This window comes from Labeo rohita, chromosome 7 (genome assembly GCF_022985175.1).
Source record: "Labeo rohita strain BAU-BD-2019 chromosome 7, IGBB_LRoh.1.0, whole genome shotgun sequence".
NCBI lineage: Eukaryota > Metazoa > Chordata > Actinopteri > Cypriniformes > Cyprinidae > Labeo > Labeo rohita.
In genome coordinates this window covers 24,482,455-24,501,935 of record NC_066875.1, presented here as the reverse complement: position 1 = coordinate 24,501,935, position 19,481 = coordinate 24,482,455, and the positions used below count along the sequence as shown (strand labels likewise).

Sequence of the window (19,481 nt, the reverse complement as noted above, 5' to 3'; positions counted from 1 at the left end):
ACCTTTACAGGTGGTGCCAAGGGTGAGGTCAAGAGAGGTGTGACCCGTGACTGGCTTCTTTCACTGGGTGTGTGTCTGAAACCAACTCTTTCGATGCCTAGTCTGTCACCATAACTCTACGTTTAATGAGCGTGACTCTAGAACAATTACATATGAGCTTTTTGTGCTAACCGTGCAAATTACTTTGATTGTAAAACATATTTAACCACTCTTTCAAATGCGATTTTTATTTTTCACAGGTGGATATGTTTATGCTTCCTTCAGGATTGAACTAAATGATTGCTTGTTAGTTGACAGGATGTGATGCATGCGCTGAATTCATATTGTTCCTTTTTACCCTCCTGCTGCCTGAGGTTGAAGATAAGGAATGGGCTAACAATGATTATTCATGAGTGACTCCTGCGGAAACCATGTGGAAGGGCTTTTTGAGTTTTCCACTCTGATGACAATAACCAGACTCTTATTACTAAAACAAATTTTAAAACACCATTCTTCAAATCATCCTAAAGGTTTTTCTTTTCTTTCTTTTTTTTCTCAAAAAGCTTGTGCTGGAATTTTTCACATGATTGAGACATTTTGGCAGGAAGCACATATGAGATGGTGATAGCTCTTGTTTGCTCCCCCTGAGTTTACCCATGTTAGAACTGGTTTCCAAGAGAGCATTATGCTATTTCAGACAGACGTCAAAAGTAGTAAATAGTCGGAAAGTGTTGGAAGAACATCTCACATAGCTGTATTCTATAAAGAATGTTAGTGTGTGAAAGTGCAACAGAATCCCTTTGGTTTCATTCTGTTCCCCTGAGTATTGTACTAATTAAAATGGCTTAAAATAATTAGATAATTATTTTTGTTTGTTATGTGAAATGCTTTATAATGTTAATTTATCTTTTAAAAAATAAATACTTTTAAATGTATTATGTTCATATTTGAACAGGGGCTTAACATACCATACAAACAATAAAAACAGTATCATGATATCAGATAAACGACAGAATTCAACTGTTACTATTAATATTCAACTATTACAAAAGCCTTCAGCTAGTGACAGTGTTATGTTAAACGTGTAGGTGTTCCAGCTACAGCTTTAAAGCAGTGTTGTATATTATAAATGTAGGAAGCATGTGCTGTATTTCTATGTATTGGCCAGCAGAGGGTGAACATTTCTTTCTTTTGATCATGCATTCAGCATTTAACCACGCTATTATAGTGCACTATTAACAGGTATGATAATACCAATATGTGCTTTTTCCAATATTAATGATTCAGTTAGAGTCTTTTCTTTTAAAAACAGGGTCTTGGTTTATAAATGCTACATATTAAAACTGATTTAAAAAAATCATTTCTTTCTAGTTGTGTCAAAAAACATCCACAGGGAGGCACCCATGATCTTCTGATGAAATAGTAAACGAATTTCTTTGTTCATCTTTATATGCTGCAGTTACTTTTTTATAATACATTAGATTTTATGTTAATAGCAGTCATGTTGCAGTCAATTCTTTCAATTTTACTTTGGCTAGCAGTACCGTATTACTTCAAATCTGTTCAGATTCGTGGCAAAGCATGTACAGTGTGTTTAAACTAACTAAATAAAATGACAAGACGCCCCAATGTGAATAAGCGTTAAAGGTAACACTTTACAATAAGGTGTCATTAGTTACTGTATTAGCTAACATGAACGAACAATGAACAATCGGCTACATTTATTACACTATTTATTAATCTTTTTTTATTTTAGCTAATGTTAACAAACACAACTTGTGATTTCAATAATGCATTAGTAAATGTTGAAATTAACATTAACTAAGATTAATAAATGCTGTAGAAGTATTGTTCATTCTTAGTTCATGTTAACTGATGTAGTTAAGTGATGTTAACTAATAAACCTTATTGTAAAGTGTTACTGGGTTAAAAATGAAAATTAAATATGCTCTAGTCTGAGTACATTTCCAGAATCTGAACGTTTGGATAAAGCTGGGTTCAAAACGTTTATTTTGTAGACATATTAGAGACAAAGGTTTTTATAGAGGGGGTTTAGGATATCCCTTTATCACTTTATAAAATACAACCAGAAAAAAATTATATTTTCACCATTTTCTATTAATAAAAATAAGTTTTTGAACAGTGAGATTTTTAATGTTTTTTAAAGATGTCTCTGCTGCTCACCAAGCCTGCATTTATTTGATCTAACATACAGCAAAAAGGTTACATTTTGAAATATTTTTACTATTTAAAAGAACTCCTTTCTGTTTGAATATCTTTTAAAAAGTTTAATTTATTTTTTTATATTAATTCCAGCAACCATTACTCCAGTCACATGATCCTTCAGAAATCATTCTAATATTTTACAAATTCAGAAGAACAGCATTTATCTAAAATAAAAATCTTTTGTAACATTATAAATATCTTTTTCATCATTTTGATCAATTTAAAGCATCCTTGCTAAATACTGTTTTAAATATTGATGATAATAATAATAATAAATGTTTTTTGAACAGCAAATCAGAAATCTTGATTTCTGAAAGATCATGTGACACTAAAGACTGGAGTGATGATGCTGAAAATTTAGCTTTGATCACAGGAATAAATTACATTTTTAAATATGTTCAAATAGAAAGCAGTTATTTAAATAGTAAAAATATTTCACAACATTACTGCTTTTGCTGTATTTTGGATCATATAAATGCAGGCTTGGTGAGCAGAAGAGAATTCTCGAAAAAACATTAAAAATCTTTTTATCTTTTGATTGGTAGGTTATGAGTGAACTCATATGTGAAAACCTAAAGAATATTAATAGGAATAAAACTAAAGTGCTACTGAAGTATGGGTTTCTGTTTACCGAGAAATGGTATCTTTAAATTAAATTCTGTATTTAAAACATGTTTTACAAAACGCAATTCATGACAATCTACATTAGAAATCTTTCCCGTCTTTGGAATAAAAAAGCAATCAGATCCTGTTAAGCGCAAAGGGTTTTATAAAACCCATTAATTGTTCCTAATGAATTCTCTGAAATGACATCTTTAAGCTTTCATATTCTGGTGTGAAATGACTTGACCTTAAGTGCAATAATAACATTTCTAAAAGCTATATAAAATACCTTTGGTATATCTCTGCACGTGGATGTGATTGATGGCCAGAGGCATTAAGTTTGCGAGCTATAATCCATTATAAGGTAATAGGCCCAAATAAATCTCCCCATAATTAAGACCAATCCTTCATAGCTATAGGACAAGTTGGTTTTTTAAGACCCAATTACCCCCGTCTGAGATTGCTGCTAAAATGCTGGAGATTTGGTCAGTGAGGGAGGAGTCTAGAGATATGGAGATGATCCAAGGAGAAATAAAAAAAAGTTCCCCCTGCTCTCCGGCCATCTCTTGCTCTCATCGCAGGACCCTATTAGATTTATGTCAAACGCACACACCCTTAATTTATGTTGTACGGATAATGCATTTGTGGTCTCGGCTAGGCTCCTTTCTTGTTCCATCACTGGATGTTTCTTTAATTATATGTCAAAGGCCATAAAACTCGAAATGAAATTCTCATCCCAGTTTTCTTTTTAAACAAAAAATGCTGACATCTCCAGTGCAAATAAAAACTGAAAACATATTTAATCGTTGCCATACACTCTGATACATAGATTGAAAACCTGTCTTTGTCATTCAAAAAGAAAAAAAATCACTCGGGGCACATACACTTAAAAGTCAGTAAACGTACATCTTTACACAAACTTTGCTTGTCCTTTCTCATCACCAACATCAAGACAAACTCTACACATCAGTGTTTGTAAACAATCAGATATTCAGCACCTGTAGATGTCATATTCCTCATTCAACAGATGTTGAGAGACAGGTTATTACTGATAAGGTGAAGAGAGAAATTAAAAGTCTTGTACAAATGCTGCGTGAACATTAAAAGATGTAGACATGTACATATTCACATATCCATCATCATCAGCTCTCTGCCAACCAACCAACATGTCCTTACAGCCATGCTGAACCCAGTTAAGTAGCAGCAAAACGCAACCAGAGGATGCTGACAGGAAATACTTCAATCCTCTTCGGTTTACTGAATTGTTCTGTGCTACAGCAGATATTGAAGTGTCCAGTATACAGGCCTTGGCTTTAAAGTCACACTTGTCCTTCATCAATTTGTTAATTTAAAAATCTCCCCTTGAACCATTGATTTAAAAACAACTTGAATGTCCTCAAAACATGTCATTTTATTGCACAAATGTCTGCGTCATTATCCATTGCTATAATGCCGAGGCCCAATGTGTGGAATACATAATTACATTTTTTTCATTTTGGTAAAACAGTGGACACATAAACCTTGAAGCCTGAACTGCACATTGTGTTTTCAAAGTAAATCTTTTTTTTTTTTTTTTCCAAGTGCACTGTAAATGTGTACCTGAATCGGCCAATGCAAGTCATCATTACTACGTGATTAAAACAAGACGACTACACACCATTTTCTGTGCTACTGTTCTACCACCCCGTTAACCTCATACTGTCATGACTCTAACCTATTAAACTTCTTTGTTAGTGGCACATTAGCCTAGAATAATTTTAGCCTGGAAAATGAATAGCTCAGAGTTTTCAGCAAATGCTACACCATTAGCAAGCCCCGTATCAAGGCATGCACATCAGTATAGCTGTAGCGGTGTGACCTAAAGCCAACTCTTTAGTATACTGTACTGAAGAAGTTTCAGGCATGCGGTTATATTGGAGAAGCTTGTTTAGCTTTTATCTGAGTTAGCGAGGCTAATGCATGCATTTTATTGGTAGACACTGAATTTGTGCTGAGCTACGATGAAAAAGAGCAGTTGAAACTGTCAAATGACATTGTGTTAAAACATCCACTCCGATGTTAGCAATGCAAAACCAAGGAAAATCTACAAGTAAATTTTGCGTTGCCATTTTATTCCCTCTCCACATTCAGATGTTCCTATTCGATGTTAGTGCTTTTGATCAATGGATGCCACCTTGGATGTTGCTTTGAATTTATAAATGCATTATATACAAGTTTACTCTCTTTGAAGTAAAAATAAAACTGAGCATATATTTGTCCGTGCCACAACTTTAAACTCTCCATTTCCCACAGTTTTTTATGTCCCAACACCTTCTGCAAATCACTGTAGATCCACAGCAGACACACCGTCTGTCCTTTCTCATCATTTCCTATCTGGTCATCACGACAAAAGCCAAATGTTCTTGTCTGGGTTTCAAGGCCATCAAGGATTTGACGTATTCCTCAGCTGAGCTCAAAGCCGGCGGAGGATTCAATAGCATAGAGTAACTTGTTCCTCATTTGCTGAGGTTCACAGAACTCTGGCAGCTTGAGAAGGTTCATGCAAGTGCTAGCCGTAGGGAGACGCTCCAGGTCAGCGCCTCCGTTATGGATGCAAAAGGCTGGGTACAGCTCCTAGAGACAAGGAGAAAGCAGAAAGTTTCGTGAAAATCAGTGACAAAAAAACAATACTCAATAAACACATTAGATAATATACATGGAAGAATTGAGAGGAGGGAAAAACACTTTAAGACTAAATCATATTTTAGTCAAGTGGTGAGTGAGAATGTGAGAATTGCAATCTGTATCAAATGTGAAGCTGAAAAAAAGAGTGCAAACGCACAAAACTTTCTTTTTGTGGGTAGCAAGCAAAACAAAACATACAGAGGAACCAGTGTCCAATTCACAAATGACAATGTTATTTAATCAATTGGTCAAAAACACTTTTTACTGGGTTAAATTAGTCCAAAGACACATCTTTTACCGAATGAACTCATTGAATTACTCAGGGCGGTTACTGAATCAACACCTGACTCACTCACTGAAACTGCAAGTTATCATTAATTTCAGTTATGACTGTCTAGAAATGAAGCAAGCTTTGTGTACATTTATCGTTGACCTAAAAATGAACATTAGCTTAAAATTTACTCACCTTTAGGCAATCCAAGAAGTAGTTGAGTTTATTCATATGAACAGATTTGAAGAAATTAAGCATCACATCGCTTACCAACAGATTCTTGGAAGTGTTGCAGTGAATGGGTGCCGTCATGATGAGATTTCAAACATTTGATAAAAGCATCATTATAATTCACACCTAATTCACACAATTCCGATCCATCAATTTAAGGGATAGTTCACCCAAAAATGAAAATTCTGTCATTAATTACTCGCCCTCATGTCGTTCCAAACCTGCAAGACCTTAGCTCATCATCGGAGCGCAAATTAAATTTTTTTTTGATGAAATTCAAAAGCTTTCTGCCCCTGCATAGACAGCAACGCAACTGACACGTTCAAGGCCCACAAAGGTAGTAAGGACATAGACATAGTTCATAATTTTATGAAGTTGTGGTATTTTACTGAACGCGCGTCGAAGACTTACATGGAAGAGAAGAAATTGTTAAATGAAAAGTCATTATTTTTGTTTTCTTTGCACAAAAGAGTATTCTTGCAGCTTCATAATATTACGGTTAAACCACTAATGTCCAATGAACTATTTTAACAATATCCTTGAAAAGGTAGTATTTTAACAAAGGGTCTTGAACATGGTAGTTGCGTTGCTGTCTATGGAGGGTCAGAAAGCTCTTGGATTTCATCATAAATATTTTAATTTGTGTTCTGAATACGAACAAAGGTCTTACGAGTTTGTAACAACATGAGAGTGAGTAATTAATGACAAAATTTTCATTTTTAAGTGAATGATCCCTTTAACGTCTTGTGAAGTAAAAAGCTGCTTTAAAAAAAAAAAAAAAAAAAAAAATCCATCAGAAAGTCCATAATCCATAATAATGTTTCCTCCAGTAAAAAAAAGTCCATCACCTCTCACATCAAAATCCACTGACAGAACTGTTTTGGATTGATTTTGCTTGTAAACAGTGCTTGATCTGTGCGTATTTCTTTTCTGATTCAGATTCACTTTTTCACTGGAGAAATATTATGTATGTTATGAAGAGGACTCATGTTTTAGCCCTAAGCAATAGTTTGAACTTAAAACGTATAGATAGATTTGTTTACTACAACGCTCAGCTTTTCGCTTCACAAGACATGTCGTGTGGATTACTTGTGGATTATTCTGACATTTTTATCAGCTGTTTGAAAACTCATACTGATGGCACCCATTCGCTGCAGAGGATTCTGTGGTGAGCAAATGGTGCTTAATTTCTCAAAATCTGTTCCGAAGAAGAAACAATCTCATCTACATCTTGGATGGCCTGAGGGTGAGTACATCAACTATTACTTAAAAAAAAAAAATCAGTGTAGGATTGATAACAAAGTGTAACATTGTGTGTAAGCTGGTCTCGACCATTGTCGTTCCACACCGTACAGCCTAAAGGCCTGTTCACACCAAGGATGATAACTATAAAGATAATAAAGATATTTTTCTAAAAATAATTCTCAGTATTAAAGGCACAGAGTAATTATATCATTGGAAACACCTTCAGAACATTTTTTTCCAGCTGATGAACAATAAAAATGTGGACAGCCAAACAGAATAAACTGTGTGATAAAAAGCTTGAGAATTTAAAGTGGCAGGCAAGTATGTGCTCAGAATAAGCAGACAATATCGTCCACTAGTGTGGACGCTAATATAGTTATCTTTACAGTTATGGTTCTTGGTGTTAATGGGCCTTAACACTGGAAATGAAAGTCCCAAATCCATTTGTACTGTTGTCAGAAGTAGTGAAAACTCATGGAAACTCATCTTCGATTACGTCAAGTTGCTTGTGCCCAGTGTAGATACTGACTGGTTGTTTGGTATCAGATGTTTAAAAAAAATACTAGTATACATTTTAAACAGGTAGCATCTGTGCAGATAAATACAGCAAACAACAGTCTGATATCACATCGACGCAAAATCTAAGCGTACAACTTCTCAGATCTGCGAAAGGTTACTGGAAGAACAACAAGATAGGCCTAATGAAAAAATTCTCCACGTGGCTGCAAGGCTCAACCCCAAAATGAACCTGATTAAACCTGCTTTAACGGGCCAATTTTTCTAACAATTAAGGTATTAAAGTATCGTTGCTTATCGAGAAAGTGTCACGACGGGAGCCATCATTTTGAAAAAAAGGGTATCCATCATCTTTTTTAAATAGCTCTCCGTGACAGGGCTATTTCTCCCCTAATGAATTCTGGGGTGTTTAACGGCACCTAATTAAGGCTGAGCTGGCTGAAGAGACAGACGAGGTGGGAGGCCATCTCCCCTTGGTCTGTCTCTCTTCGTCTTTTTCCTCTTACTCCTCCTTTCCATCCGTTCCTCAGAGCGTCTGCACCAAAGTCAAATTCATTAAACAGCCCCACTTTAATTTTGGCAGTAACACATATCTGTGAAATTGCTCAGAAGCCATGATTTTTCCCCCACCCAAATTCATACAGGCTAAAGTAATCCGCTTTAAACTGATTGCAGCTATTAAAATTTGTAATAAAGTCAATGAAATGACAATTACTGTCCTTGGTTAGTCTAAGTAAGGCATAAAAACATTTAATGATGTTTCCGTTCTCCAGATTTTGCTGAGTGTAACAAGCACAACTGACAAACACATACAAGAAAAATACTTAAGATTGCATTACTAGAGACTGAGACAAATGCTAATCCTGTTAGGTAAGAAAATTGTTGGTAGATGAAGTTGGCAGAATAATTTGAAAGCTGTCAGATGCTGTTCTCATATACCCATATTTTCTGGCCTTTGATTAAAGATATAGTCAACATTAAATGAGTGCCACTTAAAGTTCAACAGGGCATTTATAAGCTTTTATCAGTCAGATGGATTTTACACACCCAGAGGCACTTGGCAAAGCCTTCAAATAACATTACAGTGCTAGGGGTCACAACCTTTCCAGGACAAACAGAGGCCAAGATAAGGCCTATCCTGATAGCTGTTATAATGTGAAAATGATTTGTTACAATGAGCCTGTTTGCTCATTCACCCTTGTGTAAATTAATGACGATACTGCGACAAAACATATTCTGTTCACTTCATTATTTCTCCGTTAGGGCAGCACACCTTACAGGGAGTAGAATTCTTTGTGGTGGAGATCCTGATAACTTTACTGAACAAAAATGTAGAAAATGGGACACATCATCAGCAGGTGTGAGCTGGCATGAACTTCAGCTGAACTCAAATGTGATAACGAAGGTGCAAGTCATATGCAGCTGAGTTGGGTCGTGTCTGTACATTTCACTTTTCCAGTGAACCCATTTAAAGCACAATACAATCTCAGATGAATCATTAACTCATATTTAAAGAGTTCAGACACAACAGATTAGAACCTTTCACATGCGAAAACTTCATTAAAATCATATTTTCAGAGAATTTTTTTTTTTTTTTTTTTTTAGAAGAATCTCACTGACCTTAAAGCCTAAGAGCGGAGGTCGTGAGCAGCTTGTAACAAACTTGAGCAGCTTGCGTTTCTCCTCATCGCTGAAGCTCTCCACCACATCCCAGAAAATTTTGATCACTGGATGATTTGCTGAATAACCACCTGAGTAATGCAGCAACAGTTAACAAAAACAAATAAGTTGAAGAAGTTGTTCATATCCAGAACAAAAAACTAAAGATAATTTATTCACCCCCTTGTCATCCAAGATGTTCATGTCTTTCTTTCTTCAGTCATAAAGAAACTATGTTTTTTAAGGCAAACATTTCAGGATTTCTCTCCATATAGTGGACTCCTGTGGTGCCCTGAGTTTGAACTTCCAAAAAGCAGCTTAAATGCAGCTTCAAAGGGCTCTAAACGATCCCAGCCGAGGAATAAGGGTCCTATCTAGTGAAACGATTCCAGGTCAATACAGTTAGGGTGTCAAAAATCTCCCATCTCATTTTCTCCTCCAACCTCAAAATCGTCCTACATGGCTAGTGATGGGTCGTTCTTGAACGATTCGTTCATTTTGAACGAATCTTTAACGTGACTCAGGAAGAACGAGTCGTCTCGGGGGAGTGATTTTTTCAGTCACGCATGCGCAACATCCATTAGGTTCTGTACTGGAATTAGTTCACCTGTTTCAAGTCTTCAGGTTTTGAGTTGTTTGTTCATCTTATGGGACTGTCACGTGATAAACGAACGACTTGAAGCCGAAGACTCGAGAGATGAACTAATCAACTCTTTTTCCAGCTCACACTGCATTGGTTCATCTTATGGGGCTGTCACGTGATGAACGAACGACTCAAACCCGACTTGTCAGATAAGAGGTGAGGTGAGCTAATCATACACTAAAGACCCAGGTAAACAATGAATTAATCTTTTCTGTTTCTTATAGCATTATAGTTTTGTCTGTGATCAACGTTTGTGTAAGCAGTAAATGTGTTAGGGAAGTAACACATAACATTTTAATTATATCTTGCTAAAATAAACAATATGAACGAAATGACTCGAAAAAAGATTTGTTCATTTTGCTGAACGAGACTCAAAGGTCAGAGTCCGTAAAATTATCCGAACTTCCCATCAACTTCCCAAGTACCAACCCAGTGTTTACAAAGTGAATGAGCAAGGAGGGTCAAGCACCCTTTACCAAAAAAGGTAAACCAGCGATGTAGGATTATTTTGAAGATGGAGGAGAAAATGAGATGGAAGTTTTTCAGCATCACCTAACTGTCTTGAACAGAAATACACAGTTCACGCAGACCTAGACAAGACGAGCATTTGAGGTTAAAAAGTATATATAAAATGTACTTTTTTAATTGACCGATTTCACTAGATAAGACCCTTCTTCCTCAGCTGGGATCATTTAGAGCCTTTTGAAGCTGCATTTAAACTGCATTTTGGAAGTTCAAACTCACAGACACCATAGAAGTCCACTATATGGAGAACATTCCTGACATTTTTTCCTTAAAAGACAATTTCTTTATAACTGAAGAAAGAAAGACATCTTGGATGACAAGGAGATGAGTAAATTATCAGGAAATTTAATTCTGGAGTAAACTAATCTTTCAAGACTTAAGGCTGGAATACACTACACATCTTTTAAAATCTGAACAACTTTTAACACCTAGACATCATAAGCTTGAATTTGACCTGTGCATGTTTTTGCTCTCCCTTACTAATAAATACAGCATACAAAACAAAATAGCAACCCGACCTCTCTGAAAGATAAGAAACAAAGGCTACATCTCAAATTTAAAAAATGAAGTGATTAATAAAAAGTGTGATGGGTGTTCTTGTAGTACCTGAGTAGTTAGTAAATCTCTTCAGGTCTTCCAGACAGATGGGCACATGTGCACCAGAAATCAGTACCTGAAAATACATATGGACTTATGTTGTTCACATTTAATTAATGACCACAAATAGGAGTGTTTAAAGTAGGAAGTAAGACAGTGTGATAATATCTGTTAATCTTATTAATAATCTTTTCTGTCACATTACTGATTGGTTTGTGTCTAGACAGATGTCAGTGCAAATCTAAGTATGTGTGTGCTACCTGAATTTCCTGCTGATCAAACATGCGCAGCCACTCCAGGTTGACCACGTTGGCCAGGCCCTGTCGAAAGGCCAGGCAGTGTGCTCGGATCTGTTTGTTCAGACGGTAATCGGCCACTAAATGGATGTAGGCTATCCTGTTGGCTGTGGTTACCGGGATGTCCTTTCCCCCTGGTTTGAGCTCGACCACCTGGAAAAAAGACACAAATAGATGGAAAGGTGAAAAAGACCCCATCACCCTGGGTTCAGCGATGATTTAATTCCTTGGTGAAAGTGGAACAGTACAGCTGCAGAGGAAAGTGCTGAAGGCAATTGAGGAACACAGAGGAAATGAGTGCACATGGACACCCTTTACCTCGCTAATGAAGGGGAAAGTAAATAAAGGTTTACTTTTACTCCGTTACCCTAGTTATTATAAGAAAAAGTCATTATACATATGTTTTTTTATTAATGGAAAACATAAGTTTATAAATAATTATTATTTAAGGGTTGTTTAGGCTAAATCTAATCTTGATTTTTCTTAATCATTGATTAATTAATTTTATTATTTTTTATATATTTTAAAATGTATACATTTTAAAATACACAATTACATTTTTATTTAATAATTGTAATTGTTACTGAGGTTAACTTCATTAACAATATGGATAGCACACAAAATTTCTCTCCATACACCTCAGGTTAGGGTGTTTTTTTTTTGCTGGATGATTAGCTCTAATACTACGCTAGACACAGTTTTCTCTCAGCAGGTATGTTTGAGCTGGTCAACAGAGGAGTTCTTTCAGAGAGATCTAGACAGAGACGTGCTTTATCTCCATCAGCCAAGACTAACAACAGTTAAATCAATCATTAACAATGGCAGAGAACAAGAGAGGGAGAGAGGAGACACAAAAGACAAGCAAAAAAGGGGGAAAAAAGCTGTGTTGTTCACCTGGGCCTCCCCAAGATCATTGTTGACCACAGTGAAGTTAAGGCCGAGGTCTTCAACATCGCCTTCATAGCTCTTGAGGAAAAGCAGGTTTCGGTACATCTCTGGGTCTAGAGAGGCCAGATGGTGGATGTCCACATCTGCACTGGTGCCTAAGAGCTTGGACAGGAAGAAACTTGCAAAAGGCAGCTCCACTAGCATGTTTTCATACAGCGCCTGGGGGACAAAAGAAAGAGAAAGATATTTAACTAAAGACGACCTCAGGGAGTGCAATCTGCAGCAAAATGGCAAAATCCTGTGGGCTAATCTGTCCCAAATACTGACACTTTAAATGGAAGAAGCTCAAACTTTAAAAACATCAACCGTATCCTTAACCTGTTGTTCCATTAAGCAGCACAAGGATGGTGAGTCATAAAAGCTAAAGTACGCCAATAGTCCTAAAAAGACCATATCTGAGGGCATTAAAATATACAGGCCTTGAATAAATGATTGCACTAAAATCCCTCGACCACATAAGCTAAATGGATTATAAATTTCCCAAATCTCCATAATGCACGCATCTAAAACACACACGCAGGCTGTAAATCAGAGCATTTTCTAAACACAGGTTAATTGTGTGACTTCAAACATGGGACATTTTTTATGTAAAATAATCCACTTAGCAACATTCTTCCCACAAGCCCTGTTGTGGCACATATGTGCTGCGCCTTCCTGAAACCTATCAATAACGTCGCTCCCGGGAAGAAGCCGCAATAAGGATATGGAGGCACGACGCAGACTATTTTTCAAACCTCCAAGTTATTTATGGGTGTTTATTGCCAGAAATTGTGCCAAAATGACTTGGGATAAAAAGGATTAATGAATGGCCGGGCCTTTTAATATAAGTGAGTGCAGTGGCAACGCAATTAATGCAAATTGTGGCACCATCAGGAGAGTAAACGCCAACAACTTAGCAGCTGCCTTCTGTTTCTGCCAAATAAATTTGTAAATTTACAGCATTAAGAATCAATAAAAAATTTAACACACTTGCCATCAATCAGGAGTTCTGACCTTCTCTTTCCTCTCTGTTGCCCTTTGGAGAGGGACAGTTAAGCACTGCTTGTTGAACTGCAGAACACGTGGTATTTGTGTGTGTGTGTGACATGGTTTGTATTTGAGGGCATGAGTAGACTGTAGAAGTATTTGTGGGAAATTAATTCTAATACAAGCAGCTTCAAAGCTGTAGAATGTCTCGATACCTTAATAAAAAGTCTTTATTTTCCAAGTATCCACTTTCAATATTGTGAAAGCACAGATTTCTTCTACACCAGAATCTATAAATGCACCCAGCCCATGATATGTGCATTTTTTTTTATTTTGGTAATATGTAACAGCAATTCTGCATGTTCAGATTTAAGATTTTATTTATAGTCATTTTTTATAGTAATAAAAATCATTTTGTTCAGTTAGAGAACAGACAGTACAATTAAAAACTGAACGCGGCTGCTCAATGCATTGTACGAAACAACAGTGTGTTTGTGGACTGGTTTTTTACCATCAACCTGCCAGGGACTACAGATAAAAATTAGCCTGAATGGCTAAATCTGGCACATTTACATAGTAGACTTATGTTAATTAATGTGCATTGTCCCTTTCAAAATAAAGAAAAAAAAAAAAAAAAAAAAAAAAAAACACATCACAGATCCGTGGCAGGAGTCCAATTTAATGTATTAGGCAGATAATGTGAGAAAGGCAAGATGTTGGTGAAAGATTTCGTTTTGAAACAAAATACAAGAGCATCTGTTTTAAAAATATTTTGGATCCAATCAATTGACGCTAATTCGAAGTGTAAGTAAAATGCGTACAGGTATATACAAGTTATTTAAAAGTGAAGAGAAGTGTGGAAAAGAGGGAAAACTAAGAAACTACCCCCCAACCACTCCGCCAGTGATAAGGGTATTACAGGTATTGTCTTGTCTAGCCCTGCGTGTACTCTGTGTATTCCGGTTCACTACAGTTAGGGTAGGTAGCAAAACTCCCATCTCATTTTCTCCTCCAACTTCAAATTCGTCCAACATCGCTGCAGAAGTACTGACCCATTGTTTACAAACTGAACATGCACAGAAGATCAAATGGCCTTTACAAAAAAAAAAAAAAAGCTAAAACTGCAATGTAGCACGATTGTGAGGCTGGAGAAGAAAATAAAATGGGAGTTTTTCGACCTACCCTAACTGTCTTGAACCAGAATACACAGCGTACATGCAGAGCTAGACAAGATGAGCATTTGAGGTTAAAAAGTATATAACCTTTTTTTTTTTTTTTTTTTTTTTTTTTTTTTTTTTTTTTTTTTTTAAGAAATAACAACTCTTCTTCTCCTGGGATCGTTTAAATCCCTTTGAAGCTGCACTGAAACTGCATTTTGAAAGCTTAAACTCACGGGCACCATAGAAGTCCACTATATGGAGAGAAATCCTGAACTGTTTTTCTCAAAACACAATTTCTTTATGACTGAAAAAAGAAAGACATGAACATCTTAGATGAGTGAGTAAATTATCTGTAAATTTTTGTTCTGGAAGTGAACTTCTCCTTTAAATGTAAAAAAAAAAAAATAATAGTGATAATATTATTGCACCTTATTTCGTTTTTAAAAATACAATTAAACAAAATAATAGTGTGTGATAATATTATTATACTTTAAAATAAAAAGAGTATTAAATAAAATTACAATTAGATTATAGAAAACTTAAAAATAAAATGCTAATATTTACTTTTTTATGTATATGAATTTTCATCATGTTCAAACTTAAAATCAGCAAGCTTTTATTTTGGCGGGGTGCCAGCAAGTAAGTTTTAGCGCTGCTGGGTTTGGCGCATCAGTGAATGAAGTGTCACAGTTTTGCAATGTACTTGGCAAATGGCACAGATAACCTAGATTCATGGTTTCAGTTTGAATTGAAAACTTATACAATATTACATTTTGTGGATCTAAAATGGTCATTGTGCATTAACCGTTGTCAACCATGTCGGTACACAAACGAGTGGTCTTAACTTATTTACACAGCACAGTTTTTTGTTTTGGTCACACATGTGCACCACCTATGTGCACCACCTATGTGCACCCCGGCTATAAATTTTACACTTTTTGCTAGAAAACAACTGGAATACAATACAACACTACTGACAGGTTCAGACAAAATCTTCGACCAAAGGCAGCTATATAGCATTACTTTTGAGACAAATCAGCACAATTCGCAAACAAATAAGTGCAATACATCACAGAAAGTGAAATCAACCGTTTTTCTGCATTTCTGTGTGTGTGTGCTTGTTGGGCCCAGCCAAACAGCAACAATGACGCAATTGTAATCTATACAGGTCGTCTTTATAACAGCACTAAACAAATATCAATATCCTACTCAGTCTGCCACTCCTTCACATATTTATGGAGAGAGAAGGAGGGTTAATTGAAAGTCAAATTCAAATTAATCTCGTCACCTTAATTGCTTTGCCCATTACTAAGGAGTGAGGGCAATTGAATGGAATAAGATCAGGAAAGTAGGGAGGCGGGGCCAGCCATTCCTCAGGGCAGGAGCTCAGTTATGTCCCTTCCATCGTACAAGGTGTGCGTATGTGTGTGTGTTCATTATAGCTCTCTAATAAGTGGCCTGAATTGCCTCTTCACAAGTGGTGTTGATGCCCGTGACTGTAAAACAGATCAAAACTCTATTACCAGCGGCACGGAGCCTGTTATTTATGGCGCTAGCTGATTTAGCGTCCATGGCCAAATGCGATGGCTACACAAACAGAGATGGGGAATCATGGGCTAATGGAGTAGCCTAATTGAGCAGCGAGCTTCTTGGCATGAGGTAATTCATCTACCCTTCCCCCAGTCAATGTGCTTCGCGATAAACAATCCCGGGCATACGCATTAATGAAACTTTAAAAACATTAGCGGCTAATAAATACCAGCAAGCGGACACACAAAAGAGACGGCCAAAACAATAGCGACAATAAATTGTGGCTCAAGGTGTAGCCATTATACGAAAACACAGGGCAAAATTAGGATAATCAGAGAAGTTATCAAAGTGTTTTATTGTAAAACATGTTTTATTGTAAAGTATTATTAACCCTTCAAATTAATGTCATAATGCTACAGTATGTACAGATTCTGCAAGTGCTTGGAAACTATGAAGCTACTTTGAGAACTGATACAATAAGACAAAGTAGTTTCTTACATGTCATTAACAAAATGATCTTACAAAAATAAACCTAGACAAAGGAAAAATTATTTGGATCAAAAGGCCACAAATAAACTTGACTTTAAACTGCAGTGACCTCGTAAATCAAATGGATAGGATTTATAATGGCAACTAAGCTACTCAGCCCGAGACCACTGATTGAACCTGACCTTTGACCTTCAGCATTGATCTAAATGACCCTGTGTGTATGTTTGAGAGTGTACGTGAGTGAAAGACAAATGAGACAACTAAGAGAAAATCCAAAGACAAGCCACTGCAAAGGTTATCAAATAATTAATTTACAGTCAAATAATTTAAATAAATAGTGAACAGGTATAGCAGGAGACTAAACTGATCCTGTGATGCTCTGTGCCACTGAAGAAATAAAAATGTTAAAGTGTAGTGTAATACATTATGTGATCCTTGTCTTACCTTTCCCAGTATCCTGCCAAGGAAGTAATAATGCCGGGTAAAGGATTCTCCTACAAGCATCTCTGCAGTGGGACTCGGATAGAGAAGACCTTCATTAGTTGTCTTGAAGAAGCCTTGGTTAGGATTAAAACCCGACTTCAACAGCTCATTCAAGAACTCTCTGAATATTCCTCCTCCGTCAATGCCGGCTTCATCTAGCCCGTGTGCATTGAGTAAATGAACCCTGATCCTCTTCTTAAGATCAGGCTCTGAAATGGAAATAAAAGTATTTAGCATGATCCACATGGCCCCTTGTTGTAACACTCTTAAAGGCCTTAAAATTCATTACATCTGTGTGGGACAGACTACAGCACGGAGAATAATATTATAAGAAAATGTATTTATTTGAATGCATTTTATTTATTTTTATTTTTATTTATTTTAAACATTTGAATTTATGTGGTAAAATTAGACAAATTTTTAATTCAAATATTTTCATGTCACTTAAATCCACAATGATATAAAAAGCTAGTCATCATACACGTTTTCCAAATAAATGGAGAAGACAGTTGTTTTGACGTTGTAATTTTTAACTGAACAAAAGTGAAGAGAATACCAAATATTCACATTACATTTTTTCTTTTTCAATACTTCATTTCACTCAGATATACATCACAGCACATAGGGAAAGAACTGGCACTATTTCTGCAACATTGCAACGTTAAAGGCTAAACACTAACCTGACTACAGTCAGAAAAATCATTTGCCAGAAAAGATCCAACACCAAGATTTTAAAATAAAATAATCACTAAAATATGTCATCTATAAAAATCTGACGATACACAACTAAAGAGACTTTCTAAGAGACTCCAGAGGGGAGTTCTTACACTCAAGACGCATTGCTCTAAATCATCCTAACAGCTTTTGTTGACAGCTGCTATGAATTGCTGTATCGAATTCCTAAGCAAGGTTAATGCGTCTAAGAAAGCCACATTCATTGTGCTAAATGCTTTTTATTAGAGAGTTTTCAATGTGTTTGAAGGGGTAGGTTTGCCTTGTTTACCATTCTCTGGAGATAACTTGTCGTAAGCATCTTCATATATGTAGTTCCGTCGAATGGTGATATTAACGCCATCCAAAAATGGACCCTCTCCTTGCACTTCACGCTTATCAGCGTAGATCAACTTCTGGAAGATCTAAAGTCAGAATGAACAAAGTTTAGCTGAGAAATATTCATTTAGATTTTCACTTGTGTTTCATAAAGACAATGTCAGCACAACTTTCAACCTTCTTTTTAATTTACAGATCACTGAATTTTTAGACCAGTGTTATGCCCAAAACACACTCCATGCCATACCAGTGATGGCTGTCTTACCTTTACTCTCTCCTCAAAGGGCACAACAAACGGAAGTTCGGTGAGGATCGCCAAATGTCTCTCCTCTGATACTGACAATGGTGGAGGCTCCAGTCCAACTGTGAAAGAAAAAAAAAGAAAAAAAGAAAAAAAATGTAAACCTTTATTCTTCAAGTCATCTTTTAACAATATCTCTTTACAAAAATACAAATAAAAATACATTTTTCTAAATCCCAACATTTTCAGTAAAAATCTGTGTTCAAAACATGGCTGTGGCTTTTCAATGCAGGTGATGTAAGATTAAATCCAGCTTGCGTCATTTCCCGATCCTGTTTCCGATATCCTTGTCACTTCTTACATTCTCTCTACACTTATGCATTTAATGAAAATGGCAAAAATAAAACAAGCATCTACAATTACAATGAAAACACCCAATACTGTTTTTTTTTTCCTTTAGGAATCTTTCCAATAATTTATCAATCTGCTCTTTAATTTACATGACAACAATAGACTGACATGCAATTCACTCGATAAGCACAGAATTCATCTGGCTGTAAAAGCCTTCATCTTCATCTATCCTGTTGACAGTCAATCTCTAAAACACTCTATTCATCATCCAGACAAATATACTAGCAGCCATCAACCCAAATTTCCTCACCTTGACATGACATTACATTAGCACTCTAATTAAAAAAGTAAAAATATACACTGCCGTTTAAAAGTCTGGGGTCAGTATTATTTTTAATTTTATAAAGGATGCATTAAAAGTGACAGTAATGACATCTGTAATGTTACATTTTGAACTTTCTATTCAGCAAAGAATACTGAAAAAAATATCATGGTTTCTACTTAAAACTGCACAATTTGTACAACTCAATATTGGAATAACACTAAGAAATGAGAAGCAAATCAGCATATTAAAATGATTTCTGAACAATCATTTGACGCTGAAGACTGAAAAAAAATTCAGCTTTGCCATCACAGGAACAAATTAAATTTGAAAATATATTAAAATAGAGAACAGATACCTTAAACAGTAATATTTCGCAATATTACCATTTTTTCTGTATTTCTAATCAAATCAATAGGTGCTTAGTAAACATAAGAAACTAGATGTCTGATGCAAAAGACCTACTTCACTTACATCTGTACACTT

General features: G+C 35.9%; 1 protein-coding gene across 1 annotated transcript in view; it reads right to left on the bottom strand.

Annotated features, from left to right (window-relative positions):
• Positions 1-3,583: 3,583 nt before the first annotated feature.
• ube3c (ubiquitin protein ligase E3C) overlaps positions 3,584-19,481 on the bottom strand; it is a 33,013-nt gene continuing 17,115 nt past the window's right edge. The window contains exons 17-24 of the mRNA XM_051115268.1: positions 18,347-18,444; positions 18,035-18,167; positions 16,993-17,240; positions 12,350-12,562; positions 11,420-11,608; positions 11,169-11,235; positions 9,356-9,486; positions 3,584-5,421 (exon numbers count right to left, since the gene is read on the bottom strand). Coding sequence (XP_050971225.1) covers positions 5,251-5,421; positions 9,356-9,486; positions 11,169-11,235; positions 11,420-11,608; positions 12,350-12,562; positions 16,993-17,240; positions 18,035-18,167; positions 18,347-18,444 — 1,250 coding nt within the window. The 3' untranslated portion in view covers positions 3,584-5,250. The remainder of the gene's footprint in view (positions 5,422-9,355; positions 9,487-11,168; positions 11,236-11,419; positions 11,609-12,349; positions 12,563-16,992; positions 17,241-18,034; positions 18,168-18,346; positions 18,445-19,481) is intronic.